The following is a 17,382-nucleotide window of genomic DNA, read 5'->3' on the forward strand; positions in this document are numbered from 1 at the left end:
ATGTCAGAATTATTTCCATCTTTTGTCTCTTTTTCGTTCATCCTTCTGCCTCATTCTCTTCTTCTGGGCATAATTTTCCTCCACATACCTGGAGAAGATGGTTTCTTGAAGTTCAGGTTTACCTTTTGTTTCACTTTAGCGATGAGAGAAAAAAGAAAGAAAGAAGAAAAAGGAGGAAAAGGAAGAGGAGGAGGAGGGATGAGGGGAAAGAGAAAGAAAGAGAGAGGGAGAGGGAGAGGAGAGGAAGGGCTTTTGACTCCTAATGTCTCAGATATGATAGACTTGGTTTGAGTGAAGTGCCTGTTCTCATACCAGTCACTGGACCCTGGGGGATGGAGGGCTAGGCCATGTGTTCACCGCTGGGTCAGTGGGTATCTTAGCTAAACAAGGGAAATGGGAATGCTTTCTGGGTAGACACGAAACATGCTATAATCTGCTATAGGAACTAACACAGATTTTATATTGTCCTTTCATAATTGATACTTGAGAGTGAACAATAAAGAAAACTTAACTTCCTTTTGTATTTGAAACTTGCACAGGTTAAAATTGCGTACGTGAACTTTGTTAATCACTGTTACGTTGACACGGAAGTGGAAATGAAAGAAATCTATACAAGTAATCACATATGGAAATTATTTGAGAACTTCTTGGTGGATATGGCAAGGGTAAGTTACGCTTTGACCGTTAGTTTATTGCACGTTTAGTAAAGGTCATCAACATATATTTTGACTAAACAGTATTAAGCATCTGGATGAAAACTTGCAATTAAACCCACTCCTTTTGATTTAATTTGTTACATTCATAAAGTTGTGACTGAGTTTCACAAGATTGTGAGTGAGTGAGTTAATATACACAAAATATTTATACCTAGTACAGTGTATATAGCAACAGATAAAGTATTCATTTTTACCTTTACAACTGACTATATTTGTCTGTTATTAAATGGAATCTTAGTGGCCTTTTTACACTGGTTAGAGAAGACATTTGGCAGAGATCAGTTACAAACTGCAGATGAAAGAGACCTTAAGAGGGCTTAACCACTGCTTTCAGGCAGAGAGGTACTTGATGGACTACTCAGGACTTAGTGTTTCCCACTGTTGCCTATTCCAAGTCTTCCCTGGAAACATGCTCCAGTAATTTAATCATCTGGTGTTTTCCATCATGTCAGCCAAGTTATATTCTGCTTTTTCTTTGAGTCCATTTCGTCTTGTTTGTTTTGTTGGGGGGTATTGGCAAGAACATGTGGAGCTGGTTGGCATTTTCTAGATACTTCCCATGTTTTTGCTCTCTTGATATTGAGTAAATGAATAAATGAAGAAAGAAAAGAAGGAATCTTCTTGATAGATAACAATTTTCTTTAGCACGTCTTAGCCTTTTCTTTTGTATACTGAGTTATCATAATGTCTAGGGTCTATTATTTTAGTCTTTTTTTTCTTTTAAATCTTCTCTAGTTTTCCCTTTCAAGTTATGGAACATAATGTTCAAATGAGGGTTTCACTAATAGAATATGATGTATAGATCATTCCTTAGACCTATTATGAGTTGTGGTGGCCTGTCCCAGTCCCTGTGGCCTGCCTGCATTCCTGAGTGTGGGCGGCTTTATGTAGGCCACATATAGATGGATTTGGAAGAGAGGGATTAGTGAAGTCCGTATTTCCACCATCTGACAAGAATGGATGCTGTTATCTGTTAGCTCACTGCCTCCCTACACCCCTTTCTGAAAGGAGAGAAAACAAAATATATGTAATAAAACACTGACTATAGACAAAGACATCCTAAAGCACCTGTGTACAATACAATGAATCATGTTTTCTTCCAGACCAGGAACTCTTTTTATTCAGTCAAGGTTTCCAGGTGAAATGTGCTTATTTTACTTTTAGTGTGGTATAGTGTGTAAAATAAGGTCGTTCCTGTTTTACTTCATCTCTATAGAACTAAAAGCTACTTGCTACCTTTCTCAGGTAAATCTGCACCTGTAGAGAAACCATCGTGTTTTATACAGCATTTAATATAGCACTCGTATTTAACCCCATTCACCTTGAGGTAACCTTGTATCTGGCCAGCTAGAAGTACCAGAGACCTTGAACTACAGGAAGGCTTACATGCCAATGACTTAGCTTTAAAATTGCACGTGCAGGAAGATATTAAACAGATTATAGACTGATTTGCAGAGTTGCACAGGGCTACGGACTAAAGATAAGCTTGAAAAAGACCAAGGTCACATTCTAGGCAGCATGAGCTATAAAGCTGAAAGGATTTTTATTTTTTAAGCTAAGGAAAGCTGATGATAACTGGCATTGATTATACCACCTTGCAAACACTCTTCCCATTGATGTGTTCATCAGGCAAATGTATACAAATTTACATTCTTTTTTAAAAAAGTACACATGTACGAAGGATTTTTATTTTAACTATTTTTATTGTGTATATAATTAATATTATTTATTATATAAAGGCTCTAGGGGAATTTTAAGATCTTGGTCTATTCACTCTTTGTATCCAACCACAACTGCTTAGCTATATCACAAAGGTAGTTATTTGCTTCTTGTTTCCCTCTTAGTTGTATTTTAAAGCAGCAGCTCTCTAATCCCTTCACCAGGTTGGACAGGAAATCACCCGTCTTCTTGTTTCAGGGAAGAAAAAGGAAACCTGACTTTCTTGTATCTGGGATTTCTCTTTTTCTCCCTGAAGAAAGATAAAGGAGCTACCAGAAAGTTTCAAATTCAAGTTACAAAAATAAGTATGGTTAAATGAGGAGAGTGTGGTCTTCTGGACAAGTTTTCAGTTCGGTGGAGCCGTAGTTTTCAAACTTTAGTGAACATCAGAATTGGGCTTATTAACGCACAGATTGCTGGGCCCTGTCCCCAGAGTTTCTGATTAGGTGCATGTGAGACTTTGCATTTTTAACAAGTTCCCAGGTGATGCTGCGGCTGCTGGTCCAGGGACTACACTTGAGAATTGCTGTAGTAGAGCATGGTGGTTAAGAGTAGGAATGTCACAGGAGTTAGCCAGACCAGAGTTCAAGTCCAGATTCTGCATTTCACTAGCTCAGTTATCTTGGGCGAGGTACCAAACCCCTTGGAACCTGAGTTTCCTTATTTGTAACATGAATACAATATTAACACATTCCTCCTTGGATTACTGGGAGGATCCAATGAGATAATGCATATGAAACTTTTAGTACATACTAACAGCTAGTAAGAGAGTTGGTAACATCATTCACATCATTGTCCCCAGGATTATTACAAAGTTATATGTATCCTTGTAAGTGATATTGAGAAGCTTCCCCAAGACCTGTACCAAATAATGTATTAATATAACCAAAAGGAAGACTATCTAGCGTAGACAGAGCTGGATTCATGTCCATGAAGCTGGACATACACAACAGTAGTTGACATAAACAGTCAGCCACCTATGAGATGAAGCAAGTTCAGATCTTCCAACAAAACTATGAAATCCTGGAACAGTTGATTTACATCACTGAGAAATGGTAAAGGTAATCTATCTGGAGGAAAGGAATTTGAGAAGTTAGACCTAAAGAATCGTAGCATCTTAGGGTTGGAAGAGACTAGTAGTCAACTGTATAACCACTACATAGTCTTCAGCACCTACTCGGATATTTCCATTAACAATGAATGATCTTATTACTTTTTGAGATAATTAGTTTCATTGTTGCACAACTTTAATTGTTAAAAGCTTTTATATTGAGCCAAATTTTTACTTTTCATAATTTTTACCTATAGTAAATTTTTACCCATAGTTCTTTCTGCAGCAACATGTAACAATTCAGCTAAACAAAGATGGGGGTATTTACCATAAACACCTCCTCACTATTCTCCTCACTAGTGATCCACTTTGAAATGATAAAATTATATAACTTAAAAGGAACTTAAGGCCATCTCGGTTGGCCTCATAATCTTACCTGTGGGCTCCAGAGAGGTGATTTGCTAGGTGACTCTCCTAGCTAGTTCCAGAGTGGGAAGTTTGCTGGAGCCTTAATCCAGTGCTTTCTTCAAACAGCTTCCCAGATTCTTTACGACAGCCCTCACGTCTCCCATTATTTTCTCCATGTGGTTCCTCTTCTGATTTGGTTTCTGGGATCCTTGTTTCAGCATACTTTTGGGTTGCCTCTGGTTTGTCTGTGTTTTTGTTTAAAGATGTGGCTTTCAGGATGGAACCCATACTTCAGGCAGGGTCTGGGCAGCACACTTTTATTTTAGTAGAAATTGGGAGAACAGTTTTATTTAAAAGGCAAATGAAATATTAATATGTATTGGCACTCCCATGACCTTCCAACCTTTCTTCTCATGTGTTTCTGGAGTCAGCACTGCCAGAATCTTTTTGTTTGTTCTTGAGTAAAGTCACCTTTATTAGTATCTCTCATTTTCCCTTTTGCCTCCCCCTGTGTCTTTTATTTTGTTAAGACCCATATAGGAAAATTTTCCCTAAAATATTGTTTTTAGTAAACTGGTGCTGTATCTCTCTCTATATATCCATATCTGTATCTATATCTATCTATCTATCTATTTATGTGTCTATCTGTCTGTCTATAGTTTCACATACTCATTCCATTCTGATTTCCTGACAGAGAGAGTATCCATGTCCCATAAGTACCCCAGATCTAGACAGGCAGCAAAGCTATTAGACCCATGAAAAGTTGTTACATTGTCTTTTAGAGCATTTAGCAACAGCCCACTTTGATCTATGTTCCAGTGCAGCTATTACAAAATTGGTGTTTGTAGGGCAGAAATGCCCTTCTTGGGCTTTATAACTGATTGTTGTTGCATAGTCAGGGGATTGGAGTCATTATTATAAAGCACATGGAGGGAGTGGACTGTGATCAGTGTTAGCCTCAGACTATATTTTTTCTTTGAAGATGTTCCCAACTTTGCCATCAATGTCATGGTCCTATAATGACCAATAGTACTCTAAGTAACGTATAGGCAGAATGAAATTAGACCAAGAAATAATTCAGAAGGTGCACCTAACTCGGTGTAATGTCAGTGTCCCATCAGTCATTGCTTAGCAAGACAAATCAGTGTATTTCACTCTCAGATAGATCACTTGAGTCGTTTGCTACCTTTACTTAATTTACCAAATAAATAGGTAGGAGATAGGAGTAAAGATACCTTCCCAGTTCTTTAATTGGATGGGATTAGAGGGGTTTTCTCCCTCCATCTATTCTCTATATAGTAGCAGTAATGACTGAAGGAGGAGGAGGGGGGTGGGAGGAAGAGGAGAAAATGGCTGTTGTTTCAGGTCACTCCTCTCCTCAGGTTCCTCCGTGACTTCCTGTCTAATCCAGAGTAAAAACCTGCATGATTTGGCTTCTACCCTGACCACCCACTTCCCCTTGTCCTCTTATTGTCCTCCGAGCCAGCTCTCTGTTCCAGCCGGTGGCCTCCTTGCTGCTTCTCAAACGTGCCAAACACTCCATCTTAGCATGTTTGCATTTTCCTGGGATGCTTGACTCCGAGATATACTCATAACTTCTTCCTTCTTTTCTTTTAGATTCCTCCTTAAAAGTCATCTTATTAGAAAGGCCTTCACTGGCCACCCTATATGAAGTAACAACCTCTTTCCTCTGTCCTCCCTATACTTGCTTCATTTTTCTTCATAGAGTTCATCACTACCTGACTTTTATATATGTATTTGTATTTGTTTCAGTAGACACAAATGAAGGGTGGGGGTTTTGTTTTGTTCACTGCTGTGTGCCTGACCTGGAACAGTGTCTCACACATAGTAGATACTCAGTAAATATTTGTGGAATAAATAAATGTCAAATGAAGTTAAAAATATTTAAAAAGTGGATTTGAAAACAAAGTAAGTGCAGTCTTAGGCACAGAATTAAGTAGGCATATCAGTGGAATGAAATAAATAGCTAGAAACAGACTTTTACTTTTGTAAGATCTTGATATTTAATAAATTACCACCTATTATTGGGAAGAGATTGGTTATTTCTAGGGATTGCCAAACTTTTTCTATAAAGAGCAAGATAATAAATATTTCAACTTTGTAGGCCACTATCACAAATGTTATAGCACTTACTTTAAGGAAAGGAGCCAGAGATAATACATAAATGAATTGATATGGCTAGATTTGACCCATGGGCTGTAGGTTGCCTATCTTGGATTATTAAGTTAATAATATAAACACCATTAAGGTAGTAATTTTTGTTTATTTTGTTCAGTGATGAATCCCAAGTTTGTAGAACATTCTTGTACGGAATAGACACTCAACAAAAATTCTTCATTTGAACTAAATCAAAATGACTGTTGACAGCACTGGCTATTGGGATGAAATGAACTCACACCATAGCAATAATTGCAATGAATTTTAGAGCTAAATGTAAACAAAAATGAAACAATAAAAATGAATGAGAGTGTAGATGAATATTTATCTGCCTTTGGATGAGAAAGATCTTTTTAAGTGAAAGCAATAGATGAAATTAGCTAAGGAAAATCATAGAAATTTCACTCTTTGAAAATTTAATACTTAAGTACATAAAAACATCAAAATAAAAAACATCAAAATGGAAAAATTACTATGTACTTTAAAAAAGATAATAACCATCACATAAAGAACTTATATACATTGATAAAACTCTAGCTATCTAATAAGAAAATAGGTAAAACCAGGCATTCATGATTTATAGAAGAGGAAATACAAGTAATTAATAAACCTTTGAAAAAATATTCAACCGTTAATAATTTTAAAAATAATACAAAGGAAAATAAGATCTATTTTTCAACCATCCAAGTTGCAAAAGTGAAAAGATGATATTAAATGTTGGTGATGATTCAGGGTATACATTTGCATGTCCTCTTGACGAGAGTGTAATTTTATGCAGTCTTTCTGAAAAGCATTTGGTAATGCCTTAAAAAAACCTTCATACCTTTTTAATGTGTCAAATAATTTACTTTCCAAGAATCTGTCCTTGGGAAATAATTAGAAATGCTATAAAGGATTTATGGTCAAAGAAGTTCAGCATACTTTTATAATAACATACTGTAGGAAATATTTTAAATATTTAATATTAGATAACTGCTTAAATACATTATGGTATTTCTATAAGATGACAGAATCACTGAAATTATTTTTTGAGAATTTTTAATAATGTGAGAAATGCTAATGATTGAGTGTTAAGTATAAAAAGGAAGATATGAAACTGATTATCCAGGAATGATTTTAATTATGTAAAATATATGTAATATAGAGCAAAAAGGTTAGAAGAAAAAAATCACAAAATGTTCATCATAATTTTTTATCTGAATTGTAGGATTATGGATAATTTTCATTTTCCAGCTTATTTTTTTCTGGATTTTTTCAGACTTGCTGTGACTAATATATATTGATATTATGGAAATGTTATCTTTTTCAAAAAAATGAATTTAAAATTCTAAGAGAGCCTCAGTTGAGTATATGAGTAGACGATTCACATAAAAAGGAGATATAGAAAGCAAAAGCTTAGAAAAGTTTTGGCCTTAAAAATAAAAGAATGCAAATTAAAATACATATGAGATATCACCTCAGATATTTATAGGAATATCTTTTACAGTCTGTGAGGAAACTAAAATGATCCTCACAATTTGTATTCCTTGGTCTATATGATCAAACGTATGTTACTGGCTCTGGAGCTGCCCTGCTCTGTGCCACTTGCCACATGTGGCTATTTAAATTTAAATTTTAATTAGGATAAATTAAATGAAATGTAAAAATTGAGTTCCTCAGTTGCACTAGCCACATTTGAAGTGCTCAATTAGCACATGTGTCTGATGGCTACGAGATTGGACATGACAGATTTAGAATATTTCCATGATAGCAGGAAGTTCTACTGGACAGTGCTGCTCTAGCATCTGATAACTAGCACAGTCTGTCATCCTTGAAGGGTAGCAGTCACTTTTAGAGGAGAAGAAGAAGAGGAGGGACATAGTATATTAAGGGGGAAAATTCAGACATAATTGTGTCTAGAAAGTTCACTTAATCTTTTCTTATTCCATAAGTAATTTTAGAAAACCTAGTATGTGCTTAGGTAATGCATGTACAGTGGTGAGCAAGACAGCCTCGTTCATGGTGTCCAGCAACGCGTATTCTAATGGTGAAGACGGTTCTTTACTTGCTCTTCCCCCAGAAACCTCCATGGCTGCTTCTGCTTCTGCGTCCTCCTTCAGTTCTTTGTTAAATGTTGCATTATACAGAGATGCCACCCAAGCAATTTAAATACATGGTGATCCTTGACCATACCCACCCTCCTGCAGTCTTCCCTGTACCTCTTGCCTATTTCTATTTTTCTCTACAGTCTATTTTTTCTGTTTTTACCACTGAACATGTTATGTATTTGTTAATTTGTCTATTGTGTGTCTCTCTTGATTAGGAACATTGTTTTGTTTGATTCACTGTTCTATCCCCTAGTGCAATATTTACCTTTAATTTAATAATTTATGTCTCAATGCAACAGGTCATGAAATTGACAAATATATAGTAAAATTCATCTGGAAGTAGAAGAGGACACATATTTTAAAAGGCGGATTTTTTTTCTTGGAAAAGGTGATGGTATGCTTGTTTTTTCAGGTTGTAAAACACATTACATATTGAGAATCATTTCATTCTATGGAGTTGGGTTAAAATACTAAAAAAAAAAAAAAATTCAGGCAGTATACTAGAGATTTGGGGAGAGATTTAAGTAGTCATTAGTGACACATTATAAGACAAACCTCAAGTAACCTAAGAGTGAGGCAAGGAATCATTATCTGACAAATATGTGGAAGACAGTTGAATATAAGTATGGGAAAAAATTAATCAGAATCCATAAGTCAGGTCACCTACAGCAACAAATTCAAGATAGTTTAAAGCAGGGATGGGGAACATTTTCATATTGGAAGGCCACATTGATTTATCTGTAATGAAATAAGACAACATTCAAGAAACTTCAATTAGATATACTTAAAAATGTACACTATTTTGTAAAAATCTAACTACTATGTACTTAATAATTTCAAAAAATGAAAACCATTTAATTTTAAGGTTAACTAACCTTTTAATGACTTTGGTGTGTCTACTTTTTGTTGGGAAGCATCTGAATATTTGGTTGGAGCATGGAGGTCCACAGTTTCAATTGATCTTCTCAATGTGTGTTACTCATTTGTGACCTTAAGGGTGTCTTGATTTGGCTTAGGTAGGAGAATGTAGATTCACAGCAATAAGTGGTTGAAACGCAAGAAAGCATTTTTTAGGGCATGTTCCCGAAGTTTGTGGGTATTCTACTGCATTTTTCCATATTTCAGGTGTATCATTCTTAGCATCAAACAACTTTAAAATGTCATCTACTGAGAGCTCAGTCAATTCCGTCTGTAGTTCTTGGTGATACCAACGAGGTGAGGCTGAAATGCTAATTTGAGTGTGATGTCATGATTCTCAAAGTCAGTGAAACTTTCATTGTATTCTCCAATTAATAGGTCTATAACAGCTGCATATTCTTCAAATGATTTGCATATATCATCCTGCTTATCAGTAACCTTTGTTAACTGGGGAAAATGTTCATCTGAAATTTCCTTTCGAAGAAGAGTTTTTTGAAAAAAGATAGCTGTTTTGGAAATGCTTGTATTTTTTGCCACATATCATATAGAGACTTACTTTTACCTCACAAAGAAATATTCAAGTTGTTTTGATTTGACATGGTATCACACAGAAATGCTTCATTCCTATAAAAATCTCCTTTCAATCATTCGCATTCTGTTTGTGTTCTTCATAAAATATAACTATCTGTTCTCACAGAGATAAAATTTTGGCTAACACCTGTCCCTGTGAAAGCGAACACACTTTAGAATGATACTGCAAATTCACACTGAATACCTCATTGTTCAACTTTAGCATGTTAAGAAACTGAGGATGCTATGTTGCATTTGCACAAATATAATTAAAAATACTTAAAACTTGTTGCGAAGTGTCACTTAAAATAGTAGCTTTAGCACAGAGCTCTTGCTAATGCAAGATACAATGAAAAGAAATGAGAGCATCTGGATCTGTGAATCTGTGCATTAAACCTTTCATGTTTTCCTGTCATGGGAGGTGCACTGTCTGTACACTCACTAAATTTACCAAATTCAGGCCAATTTCACATTTATCTTGAAAGTTGTTGAAAATATCTGTTCCCTGCATTGTGTTTGTAAGAATGCCCAAAGTGAGTAACTTTTTGTAGCAAAGAAAATCTTCTGTTATGACCCAAATGAAATATAAAATCTATGCTGAGTCAACAGTATCAGTTAATTCATCCACAGTGATTGAGTAATATATATTTTCCTTTCGAAGTATTGCATGAAGTTTTTCTGTTAAGTTGAAGGCTAATTCATGCTGCTGATCAGTTATGGTTCTCCTTGAAAGAGGCAGTTGTTTGTACTTTGAAATGTTATCGGGGTCTAAGCAACCTACAACTTCGACAATGCATTCTTTCACAATTTCTACATCACTGAATGGCTTCCCTTTTTTCCTGAGTATACAAGCTACTTTATAAGTTGCTTTCAGTGACCTTATTTCCAGGTCTTATTGCTGCTCAAAAGAATTGTCTTTGCTTTTCCTTTCCATCTTTTAATTTCTGTAATAAACCTTTTGTGCCTCTCCCTCTAATTTAAAATATTTATGGTTCTTATGACTGTTATAATGCTGATGAGCATTGACTTTCTTTAATGTTGATTTTACAGTATCACAAAGCAAGAAAATCCTCTTATCTTTAGCAGAAACAAGATAATATTGCAATTCCCAATCCTCATTAAAAAATCTGTTTTTTTCCTTCAGTGTTCTCTTAGTCTTCTTTGACATGATGGGCTGTTAAGCAGACAGAATTAAAAAATACTGTCGAGCTGTGCAACTATTCACAAATTCCACTTCAAACAGAAACACAGTGCACTGTTATCAAAAGCTGATAGCAGACTGGTGTACTTGACCCCCCCGCCAGTCTCCTGTGTTAGTGGTGCCAGTCAGGCTGGGGGACGTTAGAACTAAATCATGAGTGTAGCAGCTTTCAGTTTAGCCCTTATGGCTTACTAATGTTCTAATTGTGCTGGTCAATCTGGGAAGATTATTTTGTTGAAACTTATTTTATTCTTTGGTACTTTAAATATGTTCATTTTAAAAATAAAATAATAACATAAAAGATGAACAAAAATGTATTAATAAAAATAAAAGGATTTGTTCTGTAAAATTTGGATTCAGTCAAAAGGCCCCACTTAAGGATCTAGAAGGCCACAGGTTCCTCACCTGTTTAAGAGTAAGAAAGTAGAATAAAAATGTATAGACTATTCTTTTCTTTTGTAGAAGGAGTTTTTTTCCTTTTTTGTATCAAATAAATAGCAGTGATCAAAATAAATAATAGTGCCTGAATGCTAAAAAGTAGTTTATACAATGAAATGTAATGAAATAAGTCTTCTAAATAGTCAGAATGTGAAGATATACATGAAATGATAACTTAAAAGAGCTTATCAAAATATGTTAAACTCATAGATAATGTGCGGTCACTCTCCAGGTTTTTGGAAAGTGGTTTACAGCAGCAGTCCCAAACCTTTTTGGCACCAGGTACCAGTTTCATCGGAGACAATTTTTCCATGGTGGGGGGTGTGTAAGCGGGGGAGGCCTAGGCAGAGCTCAGGGGGTTATGTGAGCAATGGGGAGCGGCTATAAATACACATGAAGCTTTGCTTGTTTGCTTGCCAGTGTGCTCACCTTCTGCTGCCCCCTCCTGCTGCATTTTGCATTTCCTAAGTTTCACTGAAGACAATTTTTCTACTCATGGGAGTGGTACAGGGGTGCGGAGCTCTGCAGCCTGGTCCCTAACAGGCCATAGACTGCTACCGGTCCACAGCCCAGGGGTTGGGGACTGAAGGTTTACAGGGTTTGAATTACTTGTGAATGACAGAATATAGGAATGAAATGGATGTATGAAAAGTGCCCAGCTTATTAATGATGTAATAAATGCAAAATAATTCATTAAATTGACAAAAACAATTATAATTTGCAGGTATAGCAGTCAGTTCCAGTAGGAAACACATGGCACACTCCAACAGATAGGTAGGGTTAAAGGAACCAAGAAGCGTTAGGAGAGCACCCAGGGATTTTATCCCCCCTAAGACTGAGGGCATGTGGGGTGGGAATTAGTACTGGAGCCTGGGGAGAGCTTGGAGACATGGGGAAGGGATCTAATAGGAGCTGTATCCAGAGGATAGAGGCTCCACAGGAGAGGGACATGGAGGCAGAGGTAGAGTGGGTGCTTGACTTCTTTCTCTTCCACTCTGTGATCTGCCAGTACCTAAAGAGGTGGGGAACCTGTGGCCTCCATACACATGTGGCCCTCCAGATCCCCAAGTCTGGCTCTTGACTGAATCCAAACTTCACAGAAGAAATCTCTTTATTAAAAGAGGTGCAGCAGAGGAAAATGAAGTTTTTCTTGCCTCCTTTGCTTGCTTAAAAAGAACAACCTTGAAATCAGAAGCCTGGAGCTTCCCCATCAGGCCAGAGCCCAAAAGGAAGAGCTAGTTGGTGGTAAGGAGGGAGCATCCTATGTACCCATACATAGTTTGTTGATAACATTGTTAATTTATTATTTTAGAGGATCAGCCCGGCAAGCAGTATAAAACTGTCTACATAACCTCATCTGGTTATGACATATACAAAAAAATATTAAAATAAAAACAGTAATTTTGCATAATTCTTTATAAAATAGCAAAAAAAAAAAAAGGAAATCACATCATAAAAGACTAGCAAGAAGGAAACAACTAAGAATATAAGAAAATGATTTGTAATATTGCTAATGTATACCTCAACTCATTCCAAAACTGGATTAAAGCATGATGGTGCATTAGAATGATGGAATAAATATAGCCTTTTAAAAATAAGTGTTTAGATAATGACAGTACATGAAAATGTTTTATAGGAAATAATGTTATATGAATAATATGTGCAAACAGATTGAAACTTTTAAAGTATGTGTATTACACATAAAAAGATCATTTGATGTAATGTAATTTTATTTGAGCCATTTCCAATCTTTATTGTAACAGGAAAATAAATATAAGTAAAGTAAAAAAAAGAAATATTAATATTTATTAGGTTATTTTTTTCTAAAATGTTTTTAAAAATTTTAATAAGAAAAGTAGCTTCCTACATTTCTTGGTTATCTATGATATTACAGTGTAGGATACAAGGTAAAAATGTTATTCATATGGGGCAGAAAATATATCTTGCAAAATTGTTTGAATTTCTTGTCCAAATAAATTGAGGAATAGATTCCACACAGTTTTGTAAAACACACACGTTTCATAATCCAGAAGTTTGAAGAAAGTTTTTATCTAGAAATAGATTAGTTTTATTAATTCACTTACTAAAAAGCAAATTTCTGGGTGGTTCTCTGGCAAATGTCCAGTTGCAGATAATGCAGTGTGATACTATAACTCCAGAGAGCAAAGTCACTGGATGAGGAAGAGGATTGTTTGGGCTGGTTGTGATAGAATTGGTCTGCTACCTCTTCAACTTTAAGATATATTTAACCTACGTATCAGAAAAGTTCATTGTAAAAGCCAGTGCTAAAAAGATACTAAAAGAAATAAATCCTAATTCATATCCATCATGGGAAAATCAATTTTATATTAGTTCTGAGACCACATTAAATTTTAATCCTAGGTTAGATGTTCTCCAAATATAGCCTAACCCAAAGTTAACCTAAAAGAAAATGAGTTCTTAATCTTTCTTTCATTTTGCAAAATTACTTCATTGATTCATTCATTACACAAACATTTGTTGAACATCATTTATGTGCCAGGCACTATGTTATTATTATATGCTGGAACAATAACTAGAAGATTACATAATTTGACATAATTTATTTCCTTTAGTTGCACTGTTCCCTCCAATAACCCTAGCAGATTAGATGCACTAAAAACCTTTTAGTTTTAATAACAATGTCAAGTAGGTGTCATTTAATAGTTGAGGAAAAAATGAACTGCCCAGATAGGAAGTGACTTAGATGCAAAACAAACCAAACCCTGTCATCTTTCTTCCATCTCCACTTAGCAATAGTACATCTGTTTCCCAAACCAAAAACCCTGGGACACATGGTTTGAGAAGGGAATTTTTCTCTTTCATGAATTCATGTGAAAGGTTTTAAAGCAAGACTAGATTAAATTTCATTTACTCATTCTTTTGGTTAAGCACCTTATTGAAAAGAAAAAGAAATTACATAAAAATTTGGATTGTCTAAGAACATCTGGAACATGTGGCCACCATATTTACCCACCACAATTTTGTGAATATTTAAACTTTCTTTCTCTGCCCCAATTTTTCAGGCTTTTCTCAAACCCTGTGCTCTCCCCTCCACCTTTTTCTTCTTCTTATCTCCATGTTTCTTGCCTTTTCACTACTCAGCTTTTTTTCATGTGTTTTCAATCATACATCTTAGCTTTTACAATTTGTCTACCCTGACACACTTCAAAATGTACAGTTTAGCAAAATAACCAATTTCTGCCTCATTTAATCAGATGTAAAGATTAGAGTAGGAACTAGGGCTGTTCTTTCCTGGTCTGTCCCCAGCCCCAGTATTGTTTCTTTTGGCTTAGCTAACTCTGAAAAGAAGGCATGCAAACATGTACTTCATGCTCCCCAGATAGTCTGTAGATGAAAACGTCAAAATTGTTGAAAAAGATTTGATTTATCTTCTCCTACCTTTCTATTTTCCTCTCCAGATATTTTCTGTGTTTGCATTGAGCCAGGTATTCTAGTGGAAATCTGTGGAGATATAAACCACCATTAATCACATTCACCCCTTTCTTATGACTGTTTCCTCTTTGGTTTCCTCATACTGAGTGGAAAATTGTTTTCCAGCAAAGCCAAGCTTGGGGACAGAGGGAGAGTTTGGGGTGCAAGAGAAGGGGAAAGCAAATCAGGAAGAAAGGGCTGGGGGGTCTGTGAAAGAATTCTGCACCAAAGGTGAACTGACAAGCAAACTTGAAGGAGAAGCTACTGCAGAATGATAAAATTTTAATGGATTTCAGGCAGAAATGCTTCTATTCTAAACAGCTTTAAAAAATAGAAGAAATGTTATTGAAAACTATTTCAGGACAATTTTTAGATGATTCCAGTATTGAGTTATAATTTAAAGATGTGATAAGCGTATTGAGTTGTTTTGTTTTTCTCTCCAGGTTTGCAACACAACTACAGACAGGAAACACGCAGACATCTTCTTAGAGAAGTGTGTCACTGAGTCGATAATGAACATTGTAAGCGGCTTCTTTAATTCTCCTTTCTCAGACAACAGTACCAGCCTCCAGGTAACTTAAACAAGTACAAATGCATTCTGTTGCAAAGAATTTATTAATATTTTATTTGAGTAGGAAAAAATTTTGATCTGGTCAGAAAGTTATTTCCTACACTTCTGATGAACACTCTGGTATTATTTACTATTATGTCCCTTTCGGAGTTTACCAAATATTATTTTAAATTGAAAAGACCCCCATCTTCAAATTGAATTACTTTTTCTCTCTCTCTAAGCAGAATGAGAACTTTTATATCTGTCTGTTGACTGTCTGCCAAGTGTTGAAATAATGGCATGATTCTTTAAATGGATAGGCATTTTCACCCTTATAGTTCTACTTTAGCAATTTATCCTAAAAGAATTAGCAGAAGTTTTATATATTAAGAATTTCATCCAAGTATTTATAATACTAAAAAATTGACATCAACCTTAAATGTCCACAAATGGAAGAAAAGCTACATAAAATATGTGGTATTATCTGTAGGATGGCTTATTATATAGCAATTAAAAATCATGTTTTAAAGTGAAAATTGATGACTACAGAAAATAATCATGAAGTGGTATTAGGCCATAGAATTGCATTATAGTAGCATTCAAAGTTGTTTGTATGAAGAATAGAAAAACTCAGGAAGTAAATATCTTCAAAATATTGACACTGTTTATCTCTGCATTGTAGGATTAGAGATGATTTTTATTTCTATTGTTCCCAAATATCCTACAGGAATTGTGTACTACTCTTATAAAATATCATTTTGATTATACTTTCTTTAGGGAGAAATTTTAAACTATTAGATAGAACCATATGAAAATGTTTTTGAAGTTTAAAATGGTTGTCTCTTCTACTTATTCATCATATGAAACCAAAACAAACTAACAAACTCAGAAACATCTGCTTTATTTATACTTGGGAATAAACAAAGGATTATAAAAGATATGTTTAAATTCATGTCATTGGCTTCAAGAAATGATATTGTTTCTGGTTAAGAATATAGTTATTAATAAAATGCAAATAATCAATTTTCTATAGTGTCTGGCATGGTGCCTATCATGAAGTGGGTACATAATGTTTGTTGAATGAGATATTTATTAAGTGGCACTGGAACTCAAACGACTGTATTGTATTTTATTTTGCTGACCTTTCTGATAATGCATAGATATTGCATCAGTAGTATTGATGGTTTAGCCACACTATTTGCCTACTTTCTGTTTTCAGACACATCAGCCAGTTTTTATTCAGCTGCTGCAATCTGCCTTTAGAATTTACAATTGCACCTGGCCAAACCCAGCACAGAAAGCCTCGGTGGAATCCTGTATCAGAACTTTGGCTGAAGTGGGTAAGCCATGGTTTGGGTTTTACTTGTTTTTACATTTCTTGAAAAAATTGGGCTTTTGGCTAATAGGCAATATAAAAGCAGCTTCCCAATTTACAACTGAATTATAAAACAGGTATGGTTTCTATAAAGCTGAAGAGCGGTGATCAGCAACTGATGCTGAATGTTGCATACTTTTCGGGAGGGGAATATCATCATTATATTTCAAAATTTAAATTTAATATTATTGAGTATGACACTTTAATATTATAGCTCAGTAAGAATTTACAGGAATGATTTTAGTTAATTGTTATCTCAGATTTTATTACGGAATTGCCTTGTCTATTAAGTTGCTGGACTTACTGATACCTTCATATGGCATAGGACTTAGAGAGTTTTTTAGTTTTCTGATTTTGTTTGAAACCCATCAGCATTTCTTGAGGGCCTATTATACATAGAAAGCTTCAGAAATTTGGCAGGCAAGGAGATTACTGCTAAAGGAAGGTTAGTATATTCTAGAAGAGTTTCTCATAGATTCCTCTTTTTCTTTGTGAGGAAGTTAATTAGGGCCATTCTACTAAGGGCGAAGGGGAGAAGAAATACAGACTTGTTGGACTTAAAAAAAAAGAGCTTGAACATTCTCTCAACTAACCGTGGTTTTGCAGGCATTGGGAAGGGCAGTGTATAGTGTGTTTTATTATCATTGTCATCATCACTGTTAACATTTATTGAGCACTTACATTGTGCAATGCTAAGCAATTTGCATGCATTATCTCA

At 35.2% G+C, this 17,382-nt stretch overlaps 1 protein-coding gene across 2 annotated transcripts in view; it reads left to right on the forward strand.

Annotated features, from left to right (window-relative positions):
* Positions 1–17,382, forward strand: part of ITPR2 (inositol 1,4,5-trisphosphate receptor type 2) — a 461,522-nt gene that overhangs the window by 213,321 nt on the left and 230,819 nt on the right. For both annotated transcript variants that reach the window (XM_045554169.1, XM_045554170.1), the window contains exons 32-34: positions 540–665; positions 15,183–15,311; positions 16,509–16,629. In XM_045554169.1, the coding sequence (XP_045410125.1) occupies positions 540–665; positions 15,183–15,311; positions 16,509–16,629 (376 nt within the window). The remainder of the gene's footprint in view (positions 1–539; positions 666–15,182; positions 15,312–16,508; positions 16,630–17,382) is intronic.

This window comes from Lemur catta, chromosome 6, assembly GCF_020740605.2.
Source record: "Lemur catta isolate mLemCat1 chromosome 6, mLemCat1.pri, whole genome shotgun sequence".
Classification (NCBI taxonomy): domain Eukaryota; kingdom Metazoa; phylum Chordata; class Mammalia; order Primates; family Lemuridae; genus Lemur; species Lemur catta.